General features: G+C 42.8%; 2 protein-coding genes across 3 annotated transcripts in view; one reads left to right on the forward strand and one right to left on the reverse strand.

The window, feature by feature from the left end:
• The window catches only part of LOC116287540 (uncharacterized), a 23976-nt gene extending 13003 nt beyond the window's left edge, over positions 1 to 10973 (reverse strand). The window contains exon 1 of one of the 2 annotated variants that reach the window (XM_089040162.1): positions 10651 to 10973. The gene's annotated coding sequence lies outside the window, so the exon portion shown is untranslated. Of the gene's footprint in view, positions 1 to 10147; positions 10289 to 10650 lie in introns of those variants that run through there. The other variant, XM_089040161.1, reaches the window with a different exon arrangement.
• LOC116289321 (uncharacterized) overlaps positions 10373 to 16156 on the forward strand; it is a 20096-nt gene continuing 14312 nt past the window's right edge. Inside the window, exons 1-3 of the mRNA XM_089040159.1 lie at positions 10373 to 10511; positions 13547 to 13817; positions 14321 to 16110. Coding sequence (XP_088896285.1) covers positions 13572 to 13817; positions 14321 to 16110 — 2036 coding nt within the window. The 5' untranslated portion in view covers positions 10373 to 10511; positions 13547 to 13571. The remainder of the gene's footprint in view (positions 10512 to 13546; positions 13818 to 14320; positions 16111 to 16156) is intronic.

The following is a 16156-nucleotide window of genomic DNA, read 5'->3' on the forward strand; positions in this document are numbered from 1 at the left end:
ACTTGCATAAGAAAATCATAGACTACATACGTCGGTTCCACCCTATCCTACTGCTCGCACCAGGTCTTGGAGAACTACAGGACTCATCCAGAAAAAGGATAGTATGTTGGCAGAAAGGGTATCAGGCAGGACAACCCGACATCTTAATCCTTAATGCACATAAGAAGTATAATGGGTTATGCCTGGAGTTGAAGACGCCTAAGGGTAACGGTGTATTATCACCTAAACAAGAGGCGTTACTCGAACGATACGAGGCAAATGGTTACCTAACCATGGTGTGTAACGATTACGACCTCATATGTAGGGAGATCGACCATTACGCGGAAGGCATTCGTGTACCTTGTCCTTGGTGTGTTAAGGCTTTTAAGACGCAGGAGGCGTTAAGGAATCACCAAAGAATATTTCATAGATATAATGATTCTTAAACAAACATACTGGCGAGATCTGCTGCAAGGCGCTTCATACCGAATAAAAAACTACGTCGCATTCGAAGACATCGACCGTTTGAGGTTGGTCTTAGAACGCGACGGTCAGGAATACAGCCTTTGGGCGCCTGACTGTGTGAGATACATACTGCAGGGTGAAGAATATACACACCTACGCAGTCATGGTAAGGTAAACGGCCGATGGAAGTTTGACATCGAACGTCGAGCGGAGGATAATCCGTTGTGCGACTAATCCTCTTCATGGGCGGATAAGTAGTCATCTGCTGTGTCTGCCCTCATTTTTTCCGCCATTTCATACGCTGATAAGGTAATAGTCACACCTCCTAGGAACGCTGCGATGTAAGGTAACATTATACCTTAAGTAGATTCCACTCTTTTCTTACCAACAGATAATGATCTAAGGGCTTAGGGCCATCGTAAAGGCAGCACCAAATATGTTGGCCGCTGCGTTGACAGCCACATTTATCGCAGATGCCATCCCAGTGTTCTCGGTTCTCCCATTTTACTCCTTCGTAGTCGTCAAAGCATACGAAGTCTTCGTCGATCTCCTTCTTACGTCGCGTGAGCACCCGGCCGGTTTCAAGGGGGCAACATCGCTCTGCTAAATCGCCGTGGGTCTCGCAGACCACATCTGTGAGGTCATAGCGACGGCAGCGGTACTTATGCCAGTTTTCTTCAAAGAGAGGTTCATCGCATCGGCGGCAATGACCTTTAAGGCAGACTCTATGCTCGCGGTGATATCGTAGGGCCTGTACTGTGGACAGTTCCTTACCGCAGTCACCGCAAACAGTGCTGATGGTCTTCTGACAGACTTTCTTGGAAAGATGGTATTGCAGTCGCTGCTTGCTACTAAAAGCTCTATCACATTGCACGCACTTCATTATATATACCTTATTTTTTATTGTTAAATTGTTAAACCCTGTAAGGGGGTTTTAGGATAGGATCTATCTTTTATTGTTATTTTGTTAAGCCCCCATTAAAAGATGAGGTATCATTCTTTCTCATCGTTGAAACCAGCAAAAAGATAATCATGTTAACCATTCTTCGATTACGATGATTTAACAAAATAACAATAAAAGATAGATCCTTACTTGAGACCTCTTTGCAGCATTTAACAAAATAACGATAAAAAGAGAAAGACCTATGCTAATTCCTCTTGCTGGGGCTTAGTAAGATCTTCTTTGCGACCTCTTACTCTTCTCGAGCGTCGTCTAAAGTCCTTTGTGCTTTAGTATCCGCGGGACACCAATGTCCAACGAAGTCTTCTTCAGAGAATACCTTATTACAGTGACGGCAGGTGTATTTTTTACACGGTTTGGGTATCGGTGTTTTGGGAGGGATGATGCAGTCAGCAGGTAGTTCGCACGTAATGCAGTCCATATATCTATGGGGGATATCGAATGAAGTCCTTAATGGACTCCTTAGCCCACGTCGCCATTGTCAAAAGCGCGCCAAACCGTTCCGCGCGCTTCAGACCACACATTTCATCGTACAATTCCTGTACGCGCTCTTTTAACCGGTCTATCTCTTCCCTTTGCATTTCTATGGTGTCTCTTTTATCTTTTGCGTAGGCGGTAATCCTTCTTACTGCTTCCACTGGTTCCATCTATATATGAACCCAGATCACATGCCTTGTAACGCTCTGATAGTAGGACCCACCGGCTGCGGAAAGACCCAGTTCATCGTGGAGCAGCTATTAGGACCCTTTAGATACCGCTTTGACTACATAGTGCTGCTTTGTCCCACCTACGTGAATAACCGCACCTGGGAAGGCATAGGAGTGAAAGATGACGACTTCTTCGTAGATATCTTAGATCCTAACGAGTTATCCAGCCATTTGAAGTTCTGGCACAAGCAATTCCCTAAAGATACACAGACTTTACTCATACTGGATGACATTGCCTGTGGGGACGACGTAAAAAAGCGCACCTCTGAATTAGTGAAGCTCGCTTTCAGCGGCAGACACGACAATATCAGCGTTTGGTTGCTTTCCCAGCAGCTTACCAGTGTCTCTAAACCCTTTAGGGAAAACATAGGCTCTCTCGTAGTATTTTATACACCCAGTAAGTCTGACCTGGAAACCATTTTAAGCGACTACGGCGGTGAGATATCCAAGGAACAGCTGCACGAATACATGCGGCATTTAAAAACGCACCAACATTCCAAAATGATCTTCTCTTTGAGGTTTCCGTATGACGTTAACATATATGGACATTGAGCAGCTCATAGATGAAGTCCCCACACAGTTAGATGAAAGTAACCTCAAGGAACAACTTAACATCCTTGTGTCATCTGGGAAGTGCAAAGAAATGATAGGCAAGGAACTTACCCATGAGCAGGTTAATAAGCTGTCGGAAGAGGAAGTCAAAAAGTTCCATAAGAGGTACGAGGCTGCCCTCGCAAGTAAGACCACAGACGCCGTCGCAGACTCCGCTATCCGACTTGCAACTAAATTGCTTGGACTTGCACTGCCTATAGACGACGTGGAGCAACTGCGGAAGGACATAAGAGATGACTATGTCATATCCCAAGAACTTAAGATAACCTGCGGCTGGTTGTCTTTGAAGTGCGGTAAGTTAATGGCAGTCGCCTCTGCGGCTTTGCACGTAGCTCAGCACGTCGACTTGAAGGAGGTACTAGGTTCCTTCGGAACATCTTGGAAGGACTTCAAGAAGGATAGAGAAGTCGAAAAGGTCTTCCAGGCAGCACTTACTGAGGTACCTGATCAAGTCGCCTCAAGTACCTAGTTAAGTCATTCGTAAGTACTTAGTCAAGTCACCTCAAGTACTTAGTCAAGTCGTTGTCAAGTCATTGTCAAGTCGTTGTCAAGTCGTTGTCAAGTCCTTCAAGTCCCTTAATATAAGATGAGTGGCACCGAAGAACAACCACCCGTAGAAGATACCAAGATTACCAAGGTTAAATCTCCAGGCAGAGTCGCTGCCGGTAAGAAGCTCGCGGAGATGAATAAAAAGAACAAAGCCAAAAAAGAAGAAAAGGCGGAAGAAAAAGAAGAGGAATCCTTCATTAATCCTGGGTACGTCATTGGCGCGTTAGGAGTTGCTATAGCAGCAGGCAGCCTTTACTTACAATGGCGGGCTACGAAGCCAAAAGTAAAGTGGGAGGCCGTGCATGTGCCGCCAACATATCACGCACCTGTGGAGGTTAGAAAAAGTAAGATCCCTGAAATGGAGTAGATTTATCACCCGTGGCGACCTAGATTTTCCTTCTCGCTCTGTAATATAATGTCGACCGCGTTGTTGAAAACTGTTGAAGAGGCAGCTATCATTACTTCTATTGTTGCGGGTATTGGTTGGGTAGGTAAGAAAGTGCTCAAAGAAGACTTTACTGAAGACCCAAGCAAGAGCTTCGCTAATTTTGCTAAGATGACCGCTGCCGTAGGCGGGGCTATCATGGTAAAGGATTACCTACGGAAAGAAAAGTACCTGCCTAACATATAAATGGTTAGCTTAGTCGCAGGTGGAGTCATTGCAGCTTTAGCATTCACTGGAGCTAATTATGGTGGTCAATATTTGGATAGATTAGTTAGAGGCGACAAAAGTGGTGCCGCCGAAAGAAAGAGACACGACTTAGCGCTGGAGAAATATCAAAGGGACGTTGCAGCTTGGAATGAAAAAAGACAAGCTTACAGGGATTGGTTGGACAAGAACTACCAAGACAAAATGCAGGCAGACAAGAACTTCGAAAACACAGACTACGCCTTCAAACTTTATGCGCAAGCACACCCCGACTTTAGAATGAAAAAGCCTCAGTTCAAGAATTACTACCAGCCTTCTAAGAAACGAAAAGACAATGAATTGGTCTTTGTAGGAGTCGCAGGGCTGGCCGGAGGCGTGGCTTTGGCGTATCTAATATAATGATCGTCTTTTTGGAAAGCGACAAGAATAACTTTACTACTTATTTGAATCCTCCCATCAAAGCCTGTAGGGTTCGGTTGGTTAGTTGCTCTTTGTACAATTCTTGGTATAATTTAATTAATGGCTTTGTCATCGGAACTTCCGGTACCAAACCAAAAATACCAGATTCCCATTACACCCCAATAACACTGGCTAAGGAGCTAGCAAAGCATGGATATACTCTTACCACAGGATTACCCCATGAAATGAAATTCAAGAAAAATAATGGGAGCGCCAATCTAAAGGACAGTTCATTGGTAGAACTCCTGGGCCTTACTAGTACCACGATAAATAGCGGCAGTACATATGATGTGAAATGGAAAGTCGCATCCTCTTATGAAGTCTATTGCGACTTGGTCCATAGTTACAACAATGGAGAAAAGTCTTCTCTTATGTCCAAGTTTCTACCCAAAGGTAATCCATTTGACCCAGTAGAATGCACTCCCATTTCTTTGAGCTATGACTTATCTAATTTGGTAGAAAGCATAAACATTACCATTAAAGTGGACGGAAAGACGGTGGATTTTAACGGACGTAAGATCAATCTTGTTTTGGAATTCATATAATGGGCCGCGTAGAGGACAAACTTAAAAGGATTTACTATGGGCCGGAAGGCTATTGGAGAGGAGCGTCAGCTATCAAGAAACTCGCGACCGCGGCCAGGGTATCAGACGAAACGGCTAAGAACTGGTTGAAAAAACAAACCCTCTGGCAGGTTTATCTTCCCGTGCCTAAGTACATTCCCAGGCCCAGCTTCACCGTAAATACCCCCAATGAAGTTCATCAGGCGGATTTGCTTTTCTTGCCGCACGATAAGGTGAGAAAGAAGACCTATAGGTACGCTTTGACCGTAGTCGATATCGCAAGCAGATACAAGGACGCCGAACCTATAACCAGCAAGGATTCTGGGGAAGTCGCAGAAGCCCTAGGTAGGATTTATAAGCGCGTCTTGAAATGGCCTAAGCTGCTGCAAGTGGATGCGGGGACAGAGTTCATGGGCGTGGTTACTAAGACCATGAAAGACCACAGCACTAAGATTAGGAGAGCTAAAGCAGAGTACCACAGGGGTCAGAGCATCGTCGAAAGATTCAACAAGACCTTGGCCGAGCGCCTCTTTGGGTACCAGTATTGGAAAGAGCTGGAAGATCCCTCCAAACGCAACAGGGAATGGACTCAGAGGCTCCCCCAGGTCATCGTGGCTTTGAACAACGAGGCGGCCAGGGCTACGGGAATAAAACCCAAGGATGCCATAAAAAAGAAACACGTGGAACACAAGTCCTACGTCAGAAGTTCGAGGGCGGTCTTCCCCCATGAAAAGAAATTAGGTAATGTCACGGTTCGATATCTCTATGAGCCGGGTGAATTAGAAGGAGGATCCAAAAGAGCTACGGATCCTAATTGGTCTTTGGAAACTTACCAGATCCGAAGTGCGATAGCTAAGAAGGGTCAGCCCATCTTGTATTATCTTCATGATGGTCCCACGCGTGGGTTCGTCAAAGAAGAACTGCTTATCGTGTGATGTCCGAATGCTATCGTATGCACTCCGTCATCACACATCCATCGCTTACCGTCAAATGCAGACAGTGACACCTTCTCCTGCGTGACGTTATGTATCTGATGACCATAGCTGCGCAGGCTGTTCATCTTATGCCGCTGTTCCTTGCGTGTTCGTAATACGTTGAGGTAGGACTCGTGCGTAATGTCCTTCTTAACCACATACTTTTTTACGCCTTTAGCTTTCTTTTCTACGCCGTCTAACTTTAGCACGCTGTACATCTTTGGTTTCAGACCCACGTATTCCACGATGGGTTTTCCTAACATTTCGTCTTTCATCTTCCCAATTACCTTCTTATTCTTCGCAGAGTAAAGGAAGTGCTCCTTCGGGTAACCGCTGGTGTCGTACTCGTCTATGTCGGGGAGGCAGTCTTTGTAAACGTCTTCCGTTTGCACTTCTAGAATTAGGGAGTCGGTGTCTGTGTACAGGAGGCGACAGCGGTCTCTGTACTTTGGCTTAAGCTTATCGTAGTAGAACTCGTACATAAGCAGCTTCGATAGATCCAGCACCGTAAAGCCTGTGTAAACGGGCTTGTTTAGTAAGAGGTTTGCCCTTTTCATGTGAATCACGTAGAAGTTCAGCATTTCTACGTATCTAACGAAGCCTGGCTGTGACACGTATGCTTCTGCTTCCTCTTTGGTGCTGACTATTTTTACGCTTACGCGCTTGCGGATGTTCTCCATTGTCTTTCCGAACACGCTGTTGTTCATCAGTTTGAAGAGGTTTTTCTCGAAGTCATTTTTCGCTGCGGTACGCTTTTGCGTGTTAAAGTCAATGTAGGGGCGCATCCAGGGTTCCTGCGTGAATTTTAGGACTCTGTGGATCTTCTCTACGCGCATTCCGTGTCGCACGTAGAACTGCAGGTTGCGGTAATGTACCACATACTTCTTCTTATCCATCAGGTTCATAGTTAGTTTCCTGTACGGTTTGTAACCAGGGCACATTTGCTTTTGCAGCGGACTTAGCTGCTTAAATGGTATCTCTATCGCTTCTGGTGCTAAGGGGAACTCATTGTGTTCGTCGTGCAGGCGCTCTGGGTACTCCAGATCCACTTCTAAGACGTAACCCTTGTCTTCCTCCTTTCCTACCTGCATGTAGAAGTCTATCGGCTTCACTGGATCCCATTCGAAGTCTCTCACAGGTAGGTACTGTGACATTGCCCAACCATAAAGGTTATTCGCATCCAGGTAGTAAATGTATGTGGTTGGTTTCTCTGGGTCGTGCTCTACTAAGGGGTTGTTTGCGCGGGCGTAACGTCGGCTGGGTCCGCATACGCCGCCACGAATACCGTCTTCCATAAACCGATACATGTCGTACTCCGTTAGGAGATCCAACTGCGCATTTGTCTTCTTTAACAAAGCACTCCAGCTGAGCCCAGGAGCCGTGTAGAAATTAGCGGGATCCAATCCGTAATATTCCATAGCCATCTTTCTGAAGCTTTGGAAAACATCTGCAAGCAGCACTACGTCAGACCTTAGGTAGATGTCGTGGTAGTCACCCATGTTCTCACAGGAGTACTTTTCCCACACGTCTAACGCATGCTGGTACTCCTCATCCTTTATACCAGACTCGTTTAGGGTGCTGTAGAAGCGATCTTTGGGTGGTAGGGGTTCTTTGAATCGATCCCAGGAGTCCATGTATTCGTATGGGTAGACTCCTTTCCTTTCCGCGCCGTATTGACTGGAAATGGGAAAGTTGGTGTTATACTTTACGAGGTTTGCTAGGGAGTCCGCCATAAACTGCTGCGAATCTAAGAACTTTAGCTTACCCACAGTTACGGACATGTAGCGCTCTTTGTTGTTGGGTATGCATTTGACGTCGGAGCCGTCTGTTCCTTGTAGTAGCAAATGGGAGTCGTAACCGCGGAGGTTGTGAAAGAACACCGGAATCTCCATGTCTGGATTTACTTTGAAGTTTATATTGCATTTCCAATGAGCCGCTCCTCTGTATTTACCCGTGATGTGGCAGTGATCCCTAACCTTATCCACATAGAAATCCTCAACAAATGCTTTGTGGCAGTGAATGCAGTGCGTGGGGGGCTTTCCCGGCTTCTCACCTTTCTTAGCATACTTCCCGCATTTAAAATGAGCTTCTCCTAGATACTTTCCATCTTCATCCCACGCTTTCTTGGCTCGTCTTCCAAACTGAAGAAGCGTATGTTGGCAAATGTGGCATTTTTTTGCCTTGTTAAAAGCCTCCTGGTTCTCTTTGGTAAATTCCATCTTCTTTGGACGTCTTAATTGTTCTCTTATCTCCCCCTCCTCTTCTCGCAATGCTTCTAGAAACTCATTAGCTGCGTTCTTACCTCGGTAAATCACAGGAGGGTTTGCTTTACCGTCTGATCTGACTACTATGTAACCAAAGGAGCAGATCTCGTGTAATCCTATCTTATTCGTGGCACCACGTTTCTGCTCTTCCTTAGTTATCAACGCTTCGAAGTCTGCATATATCACGTAAGGCACTTGCATCTGCTTTTGATGGTTTGCGTATGAAAGCTCTTTGTTGGTGGGCATCTGGATCCGTTGCGCCACTTCTTCGACTCCGCGGCAGATCTCATCGTGTTTCTTTAGGGCATTTAAGGATGTAAATGACAGCAAGCAGCAGTCGCAGAAGTACTTTTTGCCTTTGTGCTTAGTATGTCTGTAGAATAGTCTGCTAATGTGTTTAACCCATGAGTAGTGTCCGCCGTGGTAGAATAAATGTACGCGCTCTCCTTTACTTTTTGACAGAACTAACGGTACTATCGTCTGCTCTCTGACTCCGTAAACGTTAATTGCTAGATCGTTTATTTCCTCAAATATGGGGATGTCTATCAACTGCATGGGAAATTCCACACCATCCCACTCTAAATCATCTGTGGGATACTTACTTGTCCTACAGGGATCCTTCTCTGCTGGATACAGTGCAGACCTGATTGCCCACATAAAGCATCGATTGTCTTCATTCTTCACGTTTACAATAGCCTTCTTCCTTTCTACCCACGTTGGTAGCGGTACGTAACTCCCCCCTCGTATGGGTACGTACCTGGCCATACTTATCTCTATTCCTTCAACCTCCTCTACTGTCCACCCCGATCCTTCTTTCGTGTAGTTAGACAGCGACTCCATTATTGCTTCTAAGGCTTCACTGAGTGACCTATCCAGATTCGTGGATTCTAATATCACTAACGACTTTGATCGCAACATTGCTGTCGTCATTACCTCGTCTTTTGACAAACTTACTTCTACCATTATGCTCGCTTTCAGGGCTCCTAATTCTTCTATACCTTTTCGGAGAGTCCTTTTAACCTTCCTTTCTGACTGACGCCAAAACTGTCTAACGTCAATCTCACCGTTACCGGGTATTGACACCGTGCTGAAGTTGCTTTGGGATTCCATCTATATAATAGGAAATATTTTATACCTAATACCAAGCACTTTTTAGGTCGTCGTAGTCGTACTCACAGTCCTGACAATGCCAAAACAATTTAACCTTAGTCTCAAACTTCTTACCACATCCACAATCATAACTGCTCATACACTTCGTCTTCATTTTCAAATGCTTTTTCAAATCCGCTTCTTTCTTAAAAGTTCTCTTACATTCTTCGCACTCCATATATAAACTAACATATTTGCGCTGTTGCCCCCAACCACACTTGGAGTGGGGATTGTCCGTAGGTGGATTTTTGACACGGGTCTTGCCCGTGTTGAGATTGCGCTGGAACCCCCATTCCCTATACTACTGCTCGCAGCTACCAAGTAATATTACGATAAAATTTGAAAAGAAACTAATTTTTTTAAATGTTGCTGTTAGGGAAGGGAAATTCCCATCCGTAATTCATTGAAGTTCAGCTCTTCAGTCCCATTGCAAGAGGAGTCGTTTTAAACCTTCTTGCGTCAAGAAGGTTGGTTGGTTCCTTCCCTCCTTCTGTTGGCTGTCTGGCTCCCCCCTGACGATCATTCGTCTGATTTCTCTGGGATTTAGTCCTTCGGCCTATACCTCCTCTAGAAGAGTTGCTTTTTAGATATACCTGCACTATCCTGATATTCATGTATAATGTAAGGAGATGACTAGTCCCTGAGGAGGGTTTGTAATATTCTGGCTTCAGCTAGGGATTTTCTGCCATTAAGACGCGGTTATTTTCCCGGGTTGTTTTGCATTGTGCGACGAAGGTCTGCTTCCTCCTCTACCATTAACAAATTTTTGAGGACATAAAATCGAACACAGTCGCATATTTCAAATAATTTACTTACCAGCTAGATCAGCTACCTCTAAGATCAAAATCTTTAAAAGAAAAGCAATCAAACTATGCGTCGCACCGCTATTTTGCAAAGTATGATTTCTTTTCTTGGAAAACGATAGTGAGTATGTTTCGATGTCAGTCAATATTGCAGACAATGGTATGACCAAATATGGATAAGATTCGAGAATGATCCCGAAACATTAGCCAATCAGGGGAAAGAAAAGGGAGAGCAATCAAACAGTTTCCAAGAAATCGCAACTTGCATATTTTTGCTCAAATCATCAGATTTCTTGCCTTTTGGGAAGTCTCTGATTCCTTGGAATTAATAAAGTGACTACGCCAACATGATCTCTACAGAAGACTTCTTCTCTTAGGTAAGTAGTGTTTTTTTGAGTTTTCGTTTATAAAGGATCAACTGCATGATCTTGAAATTCCAAGACAAAACACTACCCGGCCAGTAACTTAGTCGAACAATCAATTTTACTTGTAGTGAATAGAGTGGCTCGTACTTACTTTATGCTTCAACGGAGCTTAAAATTTAATCTTGTTTCGGCATTGAAGCTCGATGCGAGGTTTCGTAATTGTTTTAGTTGTATTTCTGCTTAAAGTTTCGAGAATTGTATCCTGCTAGTAGGGGTTATGTTTCTTGTCCTCCATAGGACTGAGTTGTTTGTAAATTTATTAGTGATTGAGTACTGAGACTTGGTTCATTACGATTTCATTTATCTGTTAGAAGTTTAACGAGGTAGCAAAGGAAGGGAACAATCCCGTGGGACAGTTCCGACCGAAGACAACTTTCACTTCGTAGCGCCGCTAAAAGTCCCTTCCGTTGGCACGGCTAGCAACTTTCACTCTCGAGGCGGAAGTCGCATTTCCGGGGGAGAACCACATCCCGGGCGGAGCGGGGGGGCACCTCCAAAGGTTTCGAGTGCACGGAATCTGGTTATCATACTATGTATTTTTAGTTGGGCCATCCCCATATTTTTGTTTGTTTCCCGTTACCTGACCGACTCTGATTTTCGAAAATCAGGAAAAAAATAAAATATTTTAAGTATGGGAATGAATAGCAAAAAAAAAAAAAAAAAGAAAAATATAACACGAGTATTTGTTTAAAAAGGATAAAATGAATAAGAACTCCACAAATAACAAAAACATATCACTTTATTTGCACTATCAGTGGTTCAGTTACAAGACTGAATATCATCATACAGATAAAGTATGACATTAAGAATCTTCGGGCTTCTATCCACAAATTTAGGGTGATGTGGATTGAGATACCAGGCTATGTTGACCGTGCGTTTAAAGAATGGTATTCCTATTTATGTTAAAACGAATTAAAAAATATAGACGAATGGATCGTAGTGAACAATATTCGTCACACATTCAATATCAACAGCATTAACTTTTTAAGTTATATTCTTACTTAATTAGTGTCATTCTTTACAAAAATGTACCCACGAATGCTATTTCATCTTGTGTAAATCCAGCTTATGGATAAATTGCTTTGACTACCTCTAAAAGGCAATAAGCCTTTTCATAGTTTAAGAATCGACTCCATTGCGCATGCGATTTTATCCCGAATTTCTCACCTTCCTTTGTCTAAACCTTCTTTTGTTCTTAATTAAACAAAAGAAGGTGAGAAATTCGGGATAAAATCGCATGCGCAGTGGAATCGATTCTTAAACTATGAAAAGGCTTATTGTGGAGAGAATAAGCTGATTAGAAGTTTTGTCTTCTGGTGGAAGAATTCTTTTACTAGCAGTTTTCATCAACAGCTCGAAGGCATTTAGCTTTGGTTTTTTTGGTTGGGGGCAGCCGTCTTCTTCATCATCCTCTATCAACTCAAAATCAATAAAGTTTGCCCTGATGGCCTCCATAGTCGATTGAATTGTATCGTGTAGATCAACTTCTATGAAATCTTTCGGCACAGCTTCTTCCAGTTTTTTGTATCCTATTTTGCCACTTGAATTCACATGTGTACCGATATAAAAGCTCTCTAATACAGCAAAAAGTGTGTCATCTTCTTCAAGGACCTTAAGTTTTGGTTGATCAAGAATAGTTGTATGTTTTTTTTAGCCTTACTGTATAACAGCACTATACTTTAAGAAGACATCTTCAGTGGGTTTGCAAGTTTTTAGCTTAGTAACCTTAACTAGAACAAAAACCAGGCCTCCACAGGTATCCAGTTTTGACTTTATTTCTTCTTTTTTTTATTTATTTATTATTTATTTTTTCTGACCGACCGACCCACCCAAGGAAGACTCTAAGCAATGGGAAACAAAAATGAATATGGGAATGGCCTTGTCATTTTGTGAAGAAGCGTGACTTGTGTTTGAAATCCAAACTTTGCATGTTTAATCAGGCGGTCTGTGAATGTTTATCCTAGTCAGGCATTACAGTGTCATTTTGTTAAATAAGTTTTTCAAAAAAAAAATTTATAATAGACCAGTTTCGAATTCCAAATTACTGCTGTGTTCCTTGATTACAGACTCATTTGCACAGGGTTAGCCTTGTATCAGTGTTTAAATATTCACAAATTCCAACAGCTGAGTAAAGAATGCACAACTGGAACACGTGAATATTCTGCACAAACTCGAGGCTAACCCTGTGCAAATGAGTCTGTAATCAAGAGACACAGTGGTAATATGGAATTTGAAAGGGGTCTATTAAAATTGAAAATTATTAATGTTTTTTTTAGTTATCCATGTTAGTAATTCATAGTTTACAATGTGAGCGAATGTGGTCCTTATGAAAGTCAGCCCTTATTCCATGATCAAAATGAAATTAAGGAGTTGATTTTTGTTGAGGGAAGAAAACCAGAGAACCTGGAGAAAAACCCTCGAAGCACAGAAAAGAACCAACTAGAAACTCTACTCACATACAACACCGAACCTTGGTCACATTGATGAGAGGTGGGCACTCTCTGCTACTCTACCTGTACTCCCCTCTCATCCAGGGGGCATGTCAAGTGTTTCTTTCTTTGTTTCACACCTATAAGGGTAGATTCAGGAATAGGGCCTGTTTACATGAGGGAGAGCGCCCCTACCTAGTAGGGTTAACCCTAGGCCTAGGGTTGCAAATTATCATGTAGACGCTCGGTATCTTCAGCACTACCAGTTAGGGCGACCCTATCCCCTAGGGGCACCCTTTTCCCATGTAAACAGGCTGGCCTTAGAGGAACCTCTTTCACTGACCAAGATTAAGGTGGGTTGTGGTGCCTAAAATGGGCCAACCCCTAATTCCAATCATTTAACCTAAGAAACATTTGTTTCCTGGCTATTTTGGTAGTGTTAACATATAGTTATATGAAGTTTTCAAAAGCAACTTGAAAATGATTCATTAAACTGAGGATTATTGTATTTGTATTATAAAATAAAGTTTTTCACATTCTTCTTTACTGTTTTCAAAGAGACTGATTAGGAAGAGAGCACCATATGATGAGTGAGCGACATGATGCACATGACCCAGGTCAAGGGACAAGTTTTAACACCAGATATGAAGGATTGCAGCAAACAGCTAGAAATACATTTCAGGACTACTATTCTAGATGTCCTGGTTCAAGTGGATCTGATCCAGACCATTCTTCGCCAGGACAAAGTAATCATGTGGTAGAGATGGAAACTGAGCCTTATCATGAAGGAGGAAATGTGGGAACAACGGCTGATCCAAGTGACATGAAGGTAAATTTTAGAGTAGAGACTTTTAAGAGGGGTTTTCTGCTATTCCTGTTTTAGATGTCCTGCAGGCCAATTCCCTGCCGGGTACATTATTGGATAATGAGCTTTGACTGCAGTTTTCTGATATCTTGCAAACTCCGACATTTCAACAGCTTGTTGTGAAATTGGTTTTTCACTGCTGCCAGTCAAGATTATAAAAGGTACGGACTGATTATTTTCGATTGATGGCAGCGGAAAATTGAATTTCAGCGTTCAGGTCGCAACTACCAAGTTTGTAGGATATGTAAAACCACAGTAATTATTAAGCCATTCCTAAATTCCTAAACTCACAAAACAGAAGAAATTATAATTACATAGCTGTAAAGAGCAAGTTAATTAACGGATAAAAAAGTGCTCCGTTCAGTAATAAAGCACGTAGGAAGAAGAAGTGTATGGAGAAGCACGAGACACAGGCGAATGCTTCTCACACTTCTTGAGTGCTTACGGCGCTTCCTTTATATTTTTAGGGGTCATTCTTTGTGTTTCACCTTTATGTCGCTGACTTTGAGGCTGAAAAAGCTTTTCTACAGTTCGAAAAGCCAATAGACACAGGTTTAACATTGACATTGTCTTGTTGTGATGGAGGAAAAGTCGGCCACTACTGGCAATCGCAGGCAGTTTACCTGAAGTCCGCTGATCTTGATTCTTTGAGATACAAATACTCCGTCAAAGTTCATCAAGGAATTGCCGGGAAAGCTCTTAGCCTTCTAAAAAGTATGGGTACCTCAACAGAAGTTATAAAGACAGAAAACAAGTACAAGAAAATATTTAGCGGTAGACAAAATCAGTATGACGTATTCAAGCAACCCGGAAATGACCGCTACATGGACAGTATTTTTGCTGGCCAATTTTATTTCGTCAAAATGCTGTACGAGAAAATAGACAGCTATGGGCACAACTTGAAGGCACTAATGATCGAGTGTGACCATGTGGGGTTTGGTCATCAGAGCTATAGATTACAGGATCGACACAAATTTTTCGAATGGGTGGAAACGTCGATAAAAAGTGATCAGTTTTCACCTTACAAAAGTGCATATATTTGCGCTCTTTTAGGACAGTATTACAGAAGACTCGGATTCAATTTATCTCTTAGTAGAGATATTTCCAGTGATAAGACTAGTGCCGACTTGCTCAAGCATAATCTACGTCAGTGTCCCTCCAGTATTCTAGCCCAAAGTTCACTAAATGCCATAAAGGACATTGACTTTAACCTCCTTGACGCAAGTTCAGCTTATAATAGTCTGGAATACATCCTGACCTTTGGACATTTTTTCAAAAGCGATGTTGTGCTTCGCGCTGCTTATGATCTCAGACCGCCCTTCAATCCAAAGGAATTCGAAGCCACTGCTACGGAAATAATTCTTCGTTCTTTGCCAAATTTTCCGTACCAAGAGGACAGAACAAGCATCTCACAGTATATTGTAATGCATGCCCCAAATGTGGATTCTCTATGGACAATATACAGACTATTAAACGAAAATCCCCTACAGCAACCACTAAGAGACGAAGTATTTGTCGAGAAATTTAAAGGTTTTCTCAACCAGGGATCGAAGCTTCATTTACTTTCCGAGCCAGCGATGTGGAAAACAACGCCGAGTGGGCTGAAATACAGTTTAGCTGTCCCGTTCTGTGACGCGCTAATGGACCAAGTCAAGAGCACTAGGACGCTTGAAATGTCAAATCTGGCAGAACTATGTCTCGACAAAACACTTCAAGAATGGGCTTCGACCGGTATCATCAAACTTGTAAAACACCTAGCAAGTTCCAAGGACACTGCAGCGCTCGATATTGTTCATACAGTTTTGGAATCTCACAACTTTAACAAACTCTGGGAAGCGCAAGATGAAAAAACAAAACAAGATATTGCGCACGACTTCGTCCTTAACAAAGTCCAATCCAGACAGGAAGCAATTACTAACAAAGAAAAAGTAGTGAGGGCTTTCAAGATTTTACAAGAAGCAATCGAGATGCGTCTGTTTAAGAATTCAGGAAGGCTTATCGATATTCTTGGCAAGGCGGTCATTCTGCAAACCCAGAAGTTGGCATTAAGAGCCATCGTAGATGCCTATGAAGACATTCATAAGTCATTATCGAAAACGGTCAAAGATTGGTACATGAAATTATTGACCTGCGCTGTGCAAACAGAAAGTTCTAAACCTGACGTGAAAACCGACGTGAGATCAAAAGTGATTGAAGTCATATGTTCCTCAAGTGGCGAGCATTCAGCCAATCTCGACCAAGAGATCCATATCGATGGGTACGTCTATATAGCTTAAAAGTATAAGTCTTCTTGATCCAGTGTT

This window comes from Actinia tenebrosa, unplaced genomic scaffold (genome assembly GCF_029948245.1).
Source record: "Actinia tenebrosa isolate PJP-AT-01 unplaced genomic scaffold, QUT_ActTen_1.0 PGA_scaffold7__59_contigs__length_16204524, whole genome shotgun sequence".
Taxonomy (NCBI): Eukaryota; Metazoa; Cnidaria; class Anthozoa; order Actiniaria; family Actiniidae; genus Actinia; species Actinia tenebrosa.